At 32.6% G+C, this 15,594-nt stretch overlaps 1 protein-coding gene across 1 annotated transcript; it reads right to left on the bottom strand.

The window, feature by feature from the left end:
- Positions 1-1,746: 1,746 nt before the first annotated feature.
- On the bottom strand, positions 1,747-9,750 carry LOC133323006 (uncharacterized). Its single transcript, XM_061531961.1, has 5 exons — positions 9,545-9,750; positions 9,116-9,232; positions 5,417-5,664; positions 5,195-5,354; positions 1,747-1,911 (listed from the first exon to the last, which is right to left on the bottom strand). The coding sequence occupies exons 1-5, from the start codon at positions 9,556-9,558 to the stop codon at positions 1,749-1,751; spliced, it is 702 nt and encodes a 233-aa protein (XP_061387945.1). The 5' UTR covers positions 9,559-9,750; the 3' UTR covers positions 1,747-1,748.
- Between the last annotated feature and the right edge of the window lie 5,844 nt (positions 9,751-15,594).

Genomic DNA, 15,594 nt, shown 5'->3' with positions numbered 1-15,594 from the left:
TTATAAAAAATATTAACTAATTTCTAAGCCTAATCGACGACAATGATAATATGTAAAGCTTAATAATTAACCCCATCTTGATCTGACCTCGAAAAGAATATCACAAAGAATATAGAGTAACTTCGTGTAATGTGGACCACCATTTTCTTTTTTTGATATTGTGGGTGTAACAATGGTAAAAAATAAAAACAAATTGTTTTCACTACATAGTAGATTTGTTGCCTAAATATATTCCAGGTCAAATAACATTAATATTTGTTTATAAAAATGTTATAACAATGAATGCAAAATTATATGGGTTTATGTTTTGGAATAGTCCCCATTTAAGGGTATCGCACCATTTGCGGTATTTTGAAGGTCCTTGCATCATTATCCAACCGAAGCACCTGTAATTTCGCATATCGAGTTTTCAGAGGATAGAATACCTACTCGCATATTAAATGCGCCCATGTTTCGAACTCGTCCTCATAAAAAGGTCCCAATTTTTATAGTGGTCCACATTACCCGACATTGAATATTTTTATTTAAAAATAATTACCGGCTTCAAAAATGTATAAAAATTAAAAATCGCCGATTATAATTACTGCTAAACGCATATTTTTGTTAAAGAAAACAAGAAAACCACATAACTTCCTTATATTCGAGAAAAAACAAGTGTTCGATTATTTTGCAAAAACGTTCGACTATTGTGCTAAAAAATTTTCAAATCACACTTTTGCAATCAGAGCTACAATTTCTACTACTAAATTTTCAACTTTGCAATTATTTATTAAAAACCAAGTTTGATGTTTGTTTTCACTAATTAGGAAAACATTTATCAAGGCGGCATTGACATATTTCAAGCATTTTTTTAGATATGGGGGTGGTCCACATTAGACGCCTGGTCCACATTACCCGAAGTTACTCTAATAGTAATAATTAGGTCCTTATTAGATATGTTCTAGGTCCAACACTTTATTTTATTGACGAGTAATCATGCTTGTTTAAAAGACTACCAATATCGTTTGTAGACTCTTTGAATATAAAGGCAAGCTGTTTTTCTATATAAATGATAAACCGTATCGAATATTATTTATCAATATATAACAAGAAAATGATAAGCAATAAAATATTTATGTAGGTCATTTTGGTTTTGGCGCGTTTCCGAAGCACAGCCACTAGCTGTCAGTCAACACAAATTCAAATAAACATCTATTAAAACATATGGTGAAAATGACGAGGTAGCTAACAATAGAAATACAATTTTTTTTCTCCCGCTTTAATTTGTATTTGGTAACAAACAATTGCTAATGTGCAAAATGTGTGTAAATTATGCACATTTCTTCGTTGTTGTTATTGCCACTGTATTATTTAAATATTAAAAATAAATACAAAACACATTTGTGTATTGTGGCTAAATTGGAAGCAACAACCGGCCAAACTTCTACAAAACATTGTGGTCGAGCGATAACGATGACCACCACATACAAATTTCATTGCGTCTATGGTGGTGTGGGCCCAACCCACATAACCACCGAACAATAATGTGTAAAGAAACGTTTAACCTCTTTTCTTACATTTATTACAATAAAAAAATAAAAAAATAACATAATAATAATTAAATATAAATAACTACATTAACTATTGTCTATGTACAACATGAGATAGAGATAATTAATAACTAACAACTACATGCTAACAATGTAGTTGGCCAATAAGCACATTTGGGCTGTGTCGTTTAGAGAGAGAGAGAGAGGACAGTTGGTGTCTCAGAAACCCTCCTTGGCCGCCCGAAATTGATATTGATCCTTCTCACCATCCAAACAGGGTACCTGCACCAAATTGAAATATATCGAACCCATGAGCTGTGATGCCGATGTGTTGGTCTTTTTCAAACAGGAGAATAGCATATCATCGCAGATGCAATGGGACCTAGAAAATATAGAGGGACCATGATTAGAAAAGATAATTATATATGAATGATATTGATATGGAATAAATAGTTCTTAATAAAAAAATAGAATTTTCTAAAAATTACACAAAACATTTTCAAACTTTTTTGGTAGTGGTATGGAAAAAATCCGACTTCAAAGGAGAATATGTGGTTTAAATTAATAGATAGTTTGGTGAAATATTCTTATCAAAATATATTATATAGAAAACTAAATAAATAATACAAACCGAAATTGAAGCTACACTTTTATGAATACTTTAAGTATATAGAGATATACTTTCGTGGAGGTTAATGAATTTATTAGATGGATACCACATGGGTGATGTAGATATTAATATATACATCTTAGAATGGACTAAATAGGGTTATGTCACTCTCTGAAGTCTTGAAATATCAAATAAGTGACCTTAATTTGGAAGTCGGGCTGGACGATATATGCCTTATTATATTTAAACTTTAAACTACAACCAAATGGTTCTGTCAGGTTTCCTGAGAACTCGAAATGTCAATTTAAAATTTGGACCAATATAGACACATATATTCCTGGTTTAGAGTTCGGATCAAATTGGATATTCCACTCGTTTGATATTCAATAAACAACATTTTGACACATAAGGTATCAGAAGGCATTGACCGATGAGTTCCATCTCCGGACTTGATGTAGGTTTACTAAAAATATGTTTACAGCTTGGATCAAATCGGACATTCGTTTGATATTTGATCAACATTTTCACCTTCATCACCCTCGTTGGCACGCCAGCCAACGAGACGGACGGTCGGATAGACATTAGGGATATATAGTCGAGCACAAAAGTCGACTTTTCAATTTTTGCCTTTGACCAAAAAATCGATTTTTTGGCATTCGAGGTTTTCAAACCTTTTAAAAATGGATTTTCGACTTTTACCGACTAATAGAACGTTTAAATAGTACCGGATTTTGTTAACCCACTGGGTTTAAATTGTCAATTACATTGTATACATGTCAAATAAATCCTCATAAAGAAGGTTAACCCGGTAAAAAGTTCTAATGTAAATACCGTTTAACTCAAAATCGACAAAAAATTTGATTTGTATACATGGTACAATTCATGGTATAATAATAGAAGGTAACAGCAAGTGTTGTTGTACAAAAAACGATACAACAACCACATGTAAATTTGTTGTTGTAAGTTCTACTAGTGTCAACTCATTTGACAGAAAAATGTAAACAAACAAACAAATTATCATCAAATTATTTTTATTTTGAAAATGAAATATTTTCGAATCCTCAAAATAAAAATTGAAAAACATGAATGAAAATCTATCAAATTTATATTCTATCGCTTCCACATCTTTCCTTTAATTGAGCCATTGCCATATATGTGTGTAACACATATGACAATGCTGGGAATAGCGAGTAATTCCTTCAAGAAAGATTTGCTTCCTCAAACTTTCCCAGCAGGCAGATTGAGTATATTGAATACGGGAGCACATTTAATAAAGAACAATTTTAAATTGTATCCGTTCCCAATTTTCCTGTTGGGTGATTTTTAAAAACATAATTTGTCAAATTCATATTGACACTAGTATAACGTCGGAATCAAATCAGCTGGGATTTGCTGTTATCCTTTTATAATTGTACCCAGCTGATTTGATTCCGACGTTATACTAGTGTCAATATGAATTTGACAAATTATGTTTTTAAAAATCACCCAACAGGAAAATTGGGAACGCATACAATTTGAAATTGTTCTTTATTAAATGTGCTCCTGTATTCAATTTACTCAATCTGCCTGCTGGGAAGTTTGAGGAAGCAAATCTTTCTTCAAGGAATAACTCGCTATTCCCAGCATTTTCATATGTGTTACACATATATATGGCAATGGCTTAATTATAGGAAAGATGTGGAATAGATAGAAATATAAATTTGATAGATTTTCATTCATGTTTTTCAATTTTTATTTTGAGGATTCGAAAATATTTCATTTTCAAAATAAAAATAATTTGATGATAATTTGTTTGTTTATTTACATTTTTCTGTCAAATGAGTTGACACTGGTTGTTGTATCGTTTTTTGTACAACAACACTTGCTGTTACCTTCTATTATTATACCATGATTTGTATATAAATTGTTGTCAACAGATAAAATAAAGTTCTAGAATGCGTAATTTTAGGGCAATTTGGGATTTGGGGTAATAAAACAAGTATTTATGAAGAAAATCGAAAGTTGATATTGAAAACTCCACTTTGTGACTTTCTCAATGATGAAAAGTCGATTTCGACATTTAGATTTTTCAATACAAAAATTCGATTAGTCTAAATTCGATTTACTTATCTCTATTATGCCTTGTACAGACGAGCGTTGTTCGCTCTCTCATTCGTTGTTCGACCCTTAATTATGAAGTAATTACTTAGTTCCCTATACAAAATTGTCTGAGCGAACACCGACTTTTGTACGTTGTTCAATTCGAATCGCTCTCTGAATCACCAAGAAATTTGTCCCATCCCTAACAACTGAGACCATTTATCGAAAATAAATTAATTTTGACAGCTTGAAAATATTTATAAAATTTTCAAACTTTTTTAGTAATATTGAGAATTATGAATGAAAAGTAAAAAATTGTCTAGTTTTTATATATGACGCAGGATGTAAATTTTGTTATCTACATAATGCAATGTGAGTTTCTTTCCCCATGGTTTTAATTAGCGTACAAAACAAGAAACAAATTTGAGGACACTCAAACAAAAAATTCCCCAAATTTTTATATGTGACATTTGAATTTAGAAAATATAAAAATGTATGAAAACAACAATATTTTTAGAAAAAATGGAAAACATGAATTAAAAGTAAATAGATATGGGTTCATACTATAGTCAGGAGAAAGAGAATTAATTTTTCTATTTAGATCTATATTTGATTCATGTAAATATGTTAGAATTTTGGCGTAAAACAAGAAACAAAAAGTTTGAAATAAAAAACTCTGATGAAATGAATTAGGAATAGTGTTGTATGAACGTGTTCATGTACGTAATTCTGAGAGCGAACTACGTTGTTCGAATGCCCGTCAGAACATGGCATTAGACATTTGAAAATCTACTCCAAATTGTCTGAAACGGATTTGGTCCGATGAAACTTGCAGTCTAAAAAACATTTCGATGATTTTCGATTTTTTGCCATTTTAGCTTCATGAGCTAACAATAATTCCGTATTGACTATGGATCTGTTTACGTAAAAAAATAAAACAAAATAATAACACCATTCACATTACATATCCACTTACTTTGTGTACAGCGAATCATTGGTGAGATCATATTTTCTTTGGTAGGCTCGAATTTTCACTGGACACAAATCATGCTGGCGACAACAACGATCCATTTGAGTTTCAGTACCTAAATCATCATAAGTTTCTGCTATGTCACCAGTACCGCACCATTTTGTACCTATATGAAAATTAACAGATTATTTAAAAGTAAAAAAAGTATTGCATTTATTAACGACATACCTGGTATAATACCACTCAGAATTGACAGAGGACTTTTGGGGAAAATATTTGCCGCCAAATTTAAGGCAATATTCGTCTCAGTCGATGACGGTGTATCAGAAGATTTTCCTGTATTTCTTGCGGCATAGGTTAGCTTGTCGACACGTTCACATTGTCGCATTAATTTTAACATTTCGTCGAATTTTATTTCCAGGGGACGATTATATTTGGAAAGGTTTTCCAAAAGCATTTTGCCTTCCTGTTCATTGCTACAATAGGGAAGAACAGAAACAGAAATAAAAAAAAAATGCAAGTGACGTATTGCAAATTTAGTAATATAGCAAATAAGTACAAATTATGAGAACAAAAATTAATAATAAAATATATGTACACTATTTGCTTTATTTGTAAAAAAGCAACACCCGCCCGAACACACTCATGGAATAAAATTAAACAAAGAAAATGTCCTCTGACGGGACATGTCTAACATTTTTAATTAGTATTGGCGCAAAATCCACTACTAACCCATTCCATTCAATTGCTGTATATTGAAATCATTCCCACTCCCCTACCTTCCCCGTGCCAATTTCATGATAACCTTGCCAATTTTGCACCAATTCATTAAGAAATCAAACAATCCAACGAAATACGTTTCCGCTTTGGCAAATTAAACTCTGGAATAAAAAAAACATAAAAAGCTATGCAAATTAAACGAGTCGTCGCGCTTGTACTACCAGCTTAACACACACACACAAAAGGCAAAACGCACGATAACTTCACTTATGGCTTTAGTGAGACGTGTAGTCAAAGTTTTCCGGGTATCGATTTATGTTTTGACCTTTTTAAAACAAATCAAAGTACATTACTCCCCACCGATCAACTTTTTGTTAGTTAGACATTATCTTTTGATTTAAGAAGTGACAGAAAGAAATTGTAGGTTATTAACTTTTGGTGGTGCAACTTAGATATATCCGCATGGTATCCTGACTTACGATATTTTAAGAATTTTGGCCACATTTTCAAACCAAATTGTCTGCGTTTTGGTATTTTCTGGTTTTATTACACTCGATAGAAATCGATATTTGTAAGTTTTCATCGTATTTTCTTGCTATAAAACCTTATAAACTATCAGCCTTATTCTGGATGTCAATTCCACGTGAATTTACTCGCTCTTCCAATTCGACTTATTCTGAACCACATTTTCCTGTGAATTTTTTCGCATTCTCGCTTTTGCCTTATTCTGAATGAAGTTCGAAAGCGAAAAAATCCGCTTTGGTGGAAAATTAGGTATTCTGGATTACAGGGAGTAGGAGAATGAGATGAAATTTTGTGCGAATTTTTTCGCTAATAAATTCAAAGTGAGTTGACTACAAAAACATAAGTAATAAATATTTTTATGAAGAATATTAACACAATACTTATTCTATGACGATTTAGAATATTATAAATGATAGTAAGCAAATATTTATCTGGAAAACAGCAAATAAAATGTCTTTGGAAATCCTATTGATAATGATGCATGCTGAACCAAATATTGCCAAGGAATGTATAAAGGTAATAATGAATATTTAAGTCGAGTTTGATGCAGGCGAAAAACAGACATTTTGGGTGAGGATCTGTATCTCAAGAAAAAAATTATAGAAAAACAAAATTTGCCTAATGAGCCGCTTAACAGTGAACAACTTAAATAAAAATTATGAAACAAAAAAAAAATTTTTTCAAAATTATCGTTTGCATTATTTGAAGGAAGAAATAAAGGAGTAGGAGCATAACAGGCCACTTTAAGAATTTGGAGAGATAAAATATCGAAATTAAATAAAAAGACACACAATTATGTGCCTGTGTTTTTCCCATCATAAAAAATGTTCTTTTATTTGTAATCTATTGTAGTTGTTGTACCAAAATGCATCAAAACAATGAACAGCTGTTTCACATGTCATATTGTAGGTTGCCATATTTTCAAACTTTAATTAATTTTCTTTTAATTACAAAGCATTTATAAAGCGGATTCTTGATATTTCACATTTATATTGTTATAAAGTTTAAACCACAATAACAAGTAACAATTTCTAATAAAATAATCAATAAATAAAATATTGAAAAATATTACACAATTAAATTACAATGGGGCAACACACATTACAACTTAAATTACAATATGGCAACACACATTACAACTTAAATTATAATATGGCAACACGAATCTTTTTTTCAACCACCATTTTCGAAAACTCGAATCCGCATCTCGCATTTTTTGCGTCTCCCTATTCATTCAGAATAAGGCGAGAATGTGAAAGCGAAAATTTTTGTATGTGCGAGATATCTCCCAGCGAATATCCAGAAAAAGGCTGTATAATTTCCGGAACCTCTAGAAACATATTGGATAGTGGATGTTCTAAGTAATATTCATTAGAATTATTTCTGTACCATCACGCATCCAATAGTTATGAAGAATCTAAAATACCGGCAATATTCAGTTAACATGGCAACACTAGCATGTAATTGTCATCAGCGCCATCTATTAGCTGTGTAGACCCAAAAATCGATCAGGCAAAGATTAATTTCAACTATTAACGTTTTCAATGACATCAGTGTGGTAGAAATGCGATTATCACTGCAAAAGTTATACGCTTCGAAAGTAGGGGTTGAAATATTGATTAGCCTGATTTGAATCATGCACCTCAATAGCTGGCACTGACGGCGCTTTCTTAAAACTTGTACACCTCATTTCTTTTGTCATAACTATTGTCGCATAGTAGATATTTCAATTGAAGTGGTTTCATATGGAAAGAATTGTCTCCGTCTCACAAAACCGTAATTTTCTGTTTGGCATCTTTGGCAAACATTATTTGATCCAATAACCGATTATGCAAAATTTAAACCTCAACTGTTTTTCCTATAACTTTTATCGTACTGTAAATATTTATATTAAATTGGTGTCATTTGAAAAGTAAATTGTGTACTTTCTTGTAAAAAACAATAAATTGTTTAATTTCTAAATATTTTAAAGATTTGAACATATCCATCAATAGATGGCGCTGACGAAGGTTTTAGTATGCTTGTGTTGAAATGAAAGGTTTACGTTCGAAATATATAAAATTTCAAATATTTAATATTAATATGAATATGGAGTTTCAAGATCACAAATGTTTCTTTGCACCAAATCCATTTCAGACAATTTATGTTCGAAGATGGGAACAATTGGTCTGGTACCCCCACACCAAACAGTCAACATTTTGCTGAAAATTAATTTTATAATATCATGAGAAAAAACTATCCGATTTGAACGAAACTTTGCACAACCTAATATTCTAACCGTGCCTGCATAATGTTAAAAGATGGGTCTCATTGGCACATATCGTCTGATTTCTTCAGGGGAAGAATTTTGAAAAATGTTAAATTTCTATATTAAATCCGATGATGGGGTCCATAGGGCAACTGGTATAATACAAATGGTGAGTTCCATGTGGTCTAAACTTTGCAGCCCATACCAGTTTCTTTACATATTTCTATTACAAAAATATATAATTATTAATTCTCTGAAAACGATTTAAAATTTGTTCTCATAATGGATGGGGTGAGAAATGTTCGTTTTACATTTTTTATGGAATAACGAACAGGTTCCACCCCAGCTGGGTATTCCACAGTGCTTCAGTTTCTTGTGGGAAAATTGTTTGGGGTTTTTTCGGTGCATACATAATTACTTGCTATCATACTTACTAAATTTCAATCAGTTCACAACCCAATAAAAGTTTTTGTGGTCCCAATTCCGTAACCGCAATTGTCGAATCGTGATAGTAGATCATGAGTAATGAGTCGTTCGTTAAACGTTTGCCACTGTTTTCGTTTTTTGTGGAGAAACAAATAAAAAAAATTAATATTTACTTTAGTAAATAATTGTATTTGTTTATATAATAAATAAATTTAAAATTTCTGGAATATATTTAAGAAAATTATAATTATATTCTTCAGAATTCTTCGAAAACTGAGATAAGATAGTATATTTTTTTATTAATATTGTCTTTAATGGTAAATCTCGGAAACAATAAATCCGACAAACAAACATAATATTTGGATGTTCAGAACTTTAGAACATTTGTGCTTATTGCACTCTACAATATTTTAAGAAATTTTTCAAAATCGACTTACCTATAAGTTTTCATTTGTCTTGCACTGCGATTTTCAATAATCTGTTGTGTAAATGAGGTAAACGTCGGAAAGCCTTGTAGTCCTTGGGGAAAACTAAAGGATATGGTTGGCTTGGCACCAGCCGTACTGAAGAATCCAGCCAAAATGAATGTGGCCAAGAGGCAACACAGCTGCAGGCACTGCTTGAGGGCAACAAACTTTTGGCCTGACATCTTGGCGTATGATTGACAACGATGTTGATGAAGATGTCGATGATAAGGAGGTTGTTGTTTGCTTTCGTATACAAATACCATGAAATAGAATCAGCAACAATTGCTTATCTCTGTCGGCATTTAAGATTCACATTAGATAGTTGTTTATTTTTTTGGGCGGAGGCAATTATTGTCAACAAAATCGCCACCAATTTCCGCAAAAAAATGTTTTGTTTACAATTCCTTTTCCTGCACTCGTTGTTCGAACTGTAAATCAAATAAAAGAAATATTTCAAACAATTATTGATATTGCGTGTCCTTTGCGTAGAATTGTTTCAAGGAAATTTAAAAGAAAAATCGGTAATAATTCGTAGAGACGCCTTTGTGTTGTTGACAGTTCAATGTTCTACAACTCTTTGCTGCTGGCCGTTACCCTTTTTTATTATTTACAGCTGAGAAACTTTTGGCCAGTTCTCATGGCCTAAAGTTGTTAATAATTCTACACACCGACCGGCATGTGTCAACATTCTCATACAACGACTTAAACTATGATTTGGCCAGCCGGTTGGTTGGTTGCCTGGACAGTTGTGTATTAAGTTCTGTTGTGTGTGTTGTTTCGTTGTTCACATTCAGTTATTGCAGCAATACCAATTTCCATTGAAAATATTGCACTATAAAGTTGTTCGATTATAAACTTATTTCCGAAATGCGATTTTTAACGGTTAACAACAATAATACTAGAGCTTGATACCGTTTGCATATATATTAATCAGAATTTTAAATTTATTGTTGGATTTCCAAACCGATTGTGCAATAAAAGAATTTGATTGAACAAAATTAAGGTGGATTTTTTATATGTGATTTAGGTTTCCCCAAAATCGTAACAACTACAAATTTCGATATAATTAAAAAAACATTCTAAACCCCACATATTTGTCAGACATGTAATAGATCTATTCCCAATGGTAAAATATCAACCAATTGTTATACCCTTATGGTGGAAGGAACTTCGTCTACAAAGGCGAATGGATTATCAGATTTAATCCATCCATGGAACTATATAGCAAAAAGTTACGTTAAGCTCATGGTGCTTAAAAAATTTAGCTCTGCCAAGTTTAGACCATACATGATTCGTTTTTAGTAGGTTTTAGTCAAAGAATTGACTATCTATGACGAGAAGATGCCCTATAGACCCAAACAATCGGAATTAATGTATATTTGAACGACGTTGATATATTTGATTGATATCGAATTTACAGTTTTTCAAAATTTTTACACATTACACATTTTTACACATTTTTACACCGGACACTCAATTATTATTATTATTCGCTTTATATATGGTATGAAAGAGGTTTCAGATTTAATGTTGATCAAATCGGGCTTTTAATTTTCTTTAATTTAATAAAATGTACAATTTTATAAAATACTGGCCCTTTCTGTGGAAGAACTTGATATAGGCTTTGTAAAGATAATAGATTGTGCAAAGTTTGGTTCAAATCGGACATTATTTCCGCCTAATATGGGATTTATAAATATTGAAAATTTTGACCCTTTGTGGGGGAGGTACCAGAGGAGACCAATGGGTCTGATCTTCGAATTTCGTCTACGCTTGGTAAAGGTAATAGGTTGTAAAAAGTTTGGTTCAAATCGGATGGTCCTCTCGCATGATATTATGAAATTAATTTTGTGCACAATTTTGACCATTTATTATAGGCTTGGTAAAGAAAATAGGTTATACAAATTTCGGTTCAATTCGGACATTCCATTTGCCTGATATTGTATTTATAAATATTGATAATTTTTTACCCTTTGTGGTGAAGGTACCAGAAGGAGTTGACCGACGGGTCCAACCTTCGGAGTTCTTGTAAGCTTGGGAAAGTTACTTGGTTATACAAAGTTTGTTTAAAATTGGATAGTCCGTTCGTATATACTTTTTTTGCACAATTTTTAATATTTTTTAAGAGAGGTACCGGAAAGATTGGACCGATATTCCCCATCTTCGAACATGAACTAAGTTTGGATTAAATCGATTATAGTGCGCACCACCCGGCCAGACAGACATTTGTAAATCAAACCCAAATTTTCTGAGGTACTTGAAGAAAAATCTAAAACGCATTTGATGCAAAGAAACTTGGAGTCTAAAGCAGATACTTCGATGAAGCACATTATAGTGTATATTCCCTATAAGGCTGAGGAGGAATTTTGTCACGTTTTACTAAGCATAGTCTCCATAAGACAGTCCCCAACAATAAAGGGTATAAAATCTTTGGCTCCACCGAAATTTACTTGTTTTTGAACATTTTTGTGTGAGTTTAAAAAAACTTGTCAATGCACCATATACAAAGCTTCAATATTCTTGCTTCAGCTGTTTCGTTGGGGGGGTTAATCCGCCAATCCGGCTTTAGTACTGACGTTATGAATTTCATGTCCACATGTTATAATGAAGTCATAATTTTTTTGAAAATGCATTGTCCTAGAAAATGTCAAACAATCTAGATCACCTAATTTTAGGCATAGATCAGAGTAATGAGGGTTTAATTCTTTATTAAAAAATTAAATGTTAACATCAATGCAATGCCATTATGTGGTTTAGTAATATCCATATTTTTATTTGGCCCACTAAAAATCCAAAATCGATGTTTAGATATCCAATAGAGTTAGCTTGTCCATTGCCTAATGCATTATGCCAATAAAAATATGACGCGGATAAGACGACAATACGTGACGCTTCAATATAAAATGCCTTCCATGCTCAACTGTCATATGTACATATATTTTGTTGCTTTGTTACTTTACGCAATATGTTTGGCTTTTTTTGAGTGTGTGTCTCGTTTGTTTAACATGTTGTAAAAACGTTTTTTGTATTTTATTCGCTGAGCCAACTTTTATGTAGGTTTGTTGGCAGCAATAATTGTTGTTGTTGCTGTGGTTATTTGTAGTTTTGACTGATGCTGTTCCCATAAATTTATTTGCTTTTAGTTTAGTTTAATTTTGGTTTTCTTTACAAAAAAACAATGGTTTCATCATTTCTTTTTGGTCCAAAATGGAAGCAGGTTTTGAGGTCTCCAATCGGAGTGCCGTTGATGCTGGCAATGTTAAGCAAATAAGAGTTCCATTTTTTTTCTTTTATAAATTAACACCATTGGTGCAGTTTGTTTATCTGACCATTGAAAATGTGTGTCAAGGTGTAAAACTGTCAAAGTGAAGAGGCAGATATTAAGAAAAATGATGAAAAAAACGAGGAAATGGTTGTTGTAAAACAATTATCAAGGGAATTAACGCATTTTGGCTACACCAGAGGCCAATAAGATGACCATGTAAATTGATTGATTTGTAGCGCTAAATTTGTTTTTTATTTTCATGTTATGAATACATATAAAAACTAATTGATAGCATTTAATTTACGTATGCTCTCTTACTTCATTTTTGTACTTGTTATACATGTTTGTCTCTCTTTTATTAACTTGCATCACAATGTGTTTCTCTTTGATAATTATCGCAATAGGAAATGGCAAATTTCCACACACAGATTAACGTCATTCAATTCTAGTTTTAATTAATACGAATTGATACAAAGGCATGACCTCAATCGGAGATACATTTTCGAAAAAAAACTGAATAAGAACAAAGTATTATTGTTTAGCTTAAGCTTTTGTTAGTTTTTTTCTAATTTTATTTATAAATTCAAATATTTATTTTAACGGTTAGAACAAAGTGACAAGTTTGGAAAATCACCACATAAAAATTAATGGGTATATTGACTGGGCAAGTCCGAGTGATTCATGGCTAATCTACCAAATGGGTTCTAAATAAATAGCCAGCAAAGGTCAAAAATATATTTTTTGGGATTTGAATGTCAGATAATCCGAAATTAGAGTAGCCATTTGGATCAGAAATATCAGCGTAATTAAATAGCAACCACATATCCGACTCCTACTGGCACCTTCCCAAAGAAATCGCAACATTTTGAAAAGGTGTATACAAAAGAAAGTATCATATTTGGTTTTGAGGTCTCCAATCGGACACTTCACTGCATAATACTTTTAGAATTGCAAAAATATATCCCATCGAAATATTGATTTCAGAACACATGTTTCTTTGTCCTTTTCAGACTGGTGCGCACGATAACTCTCGAAGGGAGCGACCGATTTCATTCAGACTTTGCACTTCGTAATATTTCTCCTCCGAATTTCAAAATTGATGCCATTAGTTTTATATATGGGGGTGCCGAGGTAATTAAAATCGTTGACTACCTCGAAGCAGTTGTTTCAAGTTCCACAGTTGGTCCGAGTCTACTGGACGTCTTGCGCGTTGATACCATCAGATTGTTTTCTCGCCGCCTTTGGCAGACTCCTTCTTAATTCGTTCAAAGGTTGTTACCGCTCGCAATGTTCGACCCATGGTGTCGATGTCATCTTTGCCTCTCGTATGACCTTTTCCAGCAAGATGTTAAATGGGTATCCCTCTGGTACCTCCCACACAAAATGGTGAAAATTTTGCTGAAAATGTATTTTATAGGATCCTTACTGATGTGTACAAAAAGTACTAAATCGTACTATAATTGGTACAATTTGGATGAACCGATAGAACGGAAACAATGAAATTTGGAGTCAGGATCACTGTAGGGTGTAGGATTGGGGTCAGGATTCAGTTGACGCAATTTATATTCATGGGTACTACTAAGTGGTACTAAATTTGGTACAATTTGAAATGTGGGTGAACCGATAAAGTTGGAATCCTGACACTTGGAATTGGGATCACTGTGGGGGTTTAGGTTTGGGGTAATTAGGAGGTTTTAGAAACTGGTACTACGGTGTACTAAATTTGGTACAATTTGAATTGTGGGTGAACCGATAGAATTGTAATCCTGAAACTTCGATATAAATCACTGTGGGGGTGTAGGTTTGGGTATGTAGGAAGTTTTGGAAATTGGTACTACTATGTACTAATTTTGGTACAATTTGAATTGTGGGTGAACCGATAGAATTGTAATCCTGAAACTTGGGTTTAAGACCACTGTGGGGCGTAGGTTTGGGTGTACTAAATTTGGTACAATTTGAATTGTGGGTGAACCGACAGAATTGTAAACCTGAAACTTGGATTTAAATCACTGTGGGGGTGTAGGTTTGGGGTATGTAGGGAGTTTTGGAAATTGATACTACTGTGTACTAATTTTGGTACAATTTGAATTGTTGATAAACCGATAGAATTGGATTCCTGGAACTTGGATTTAGGATCACTATGGAGGTGTAGGTTTGGGTTAAGTAGGAAGTTTCGGAAATTCGTACTATTTTGTACTAAATTTGGTAAATTTAATTGTGATTGAACCATAGGCTTGGCATCCTGAAATTTGAATTTGAAATAATTGTGAGGGTGTAGGATCGGGGTATGCAAGAAGTTTTGTTGGATGGTTGAGGTGGGTACTCTTGGAAATAATGTGTGCTAAATTTGGCACAATTTGAATTTGGGTGAACCTGTAGATCTCAAATCATGAAATTTGGTACTAAATGGTACTCAAATTTAATTTCTGGTCGATATTAATGTGTGGATAGCTTAGTTTTTCTGACATATGCAGTTTTCTGTGAAAATATAATAATATGTTAATACAAGTTTAAATATATCCCATATTCGCTAACGAAGTAGCGGGCATATGCTAGTAGTTAATAAAAACATATTAGGATTTGTAGAAGAAACTTTTTACGAATTTTTGCCAAAAACCGCAAAAAATATCGCAGCCATCGTACTCCCCAGATGTGGTACAATGTATTCCCAAAAGGAAAAGGTTAATAGAAGTACGATTGAATAAAGAACCTAAATCTGCATTGAATTATGATGAACATGGTCAAAAAATATGAC

The sequence above is a fragment of the Musca vetustissima genome, unplaced genomic scaffold, assembly GCF_032173495.1.
Source record: "Musca vetustissima isolate MV318-11 ecotype Yass unplaced genomic scaffold, APGP_CSIRO_Mvet_v1 utg3678, whole genome shotgun sequence".
NCBI classification, from domain to species: Eukaryota; Metazoa; Arthropoda; class Insecta; order Diptera; family Muscidae; genus Musca; species Musca vetustissima.
This window is presented reverse-complemented; position numbering and strand designations above follow the sequence as displayed.

Excerpts from the sequence above, each read along its gene's own strand:
- LOC133323006 (XM_061531961.1), bottom strand. Across the intron at positions 5,665-9,115 it reads TGTGAACTGATTGAAATTTA|CAATGAACAGGAAGGCAAAA; the intron begins GTAAGTATGATA and ends TCCCTATTGTAG. Across the intron at positions 5,355-5,416 it reads TCTGAGTGGTATTATACCAG|GTACAAAATGGTGCGGTACT; the intron begins GTATGTCGTTAA and ends ATTTTCATATAG.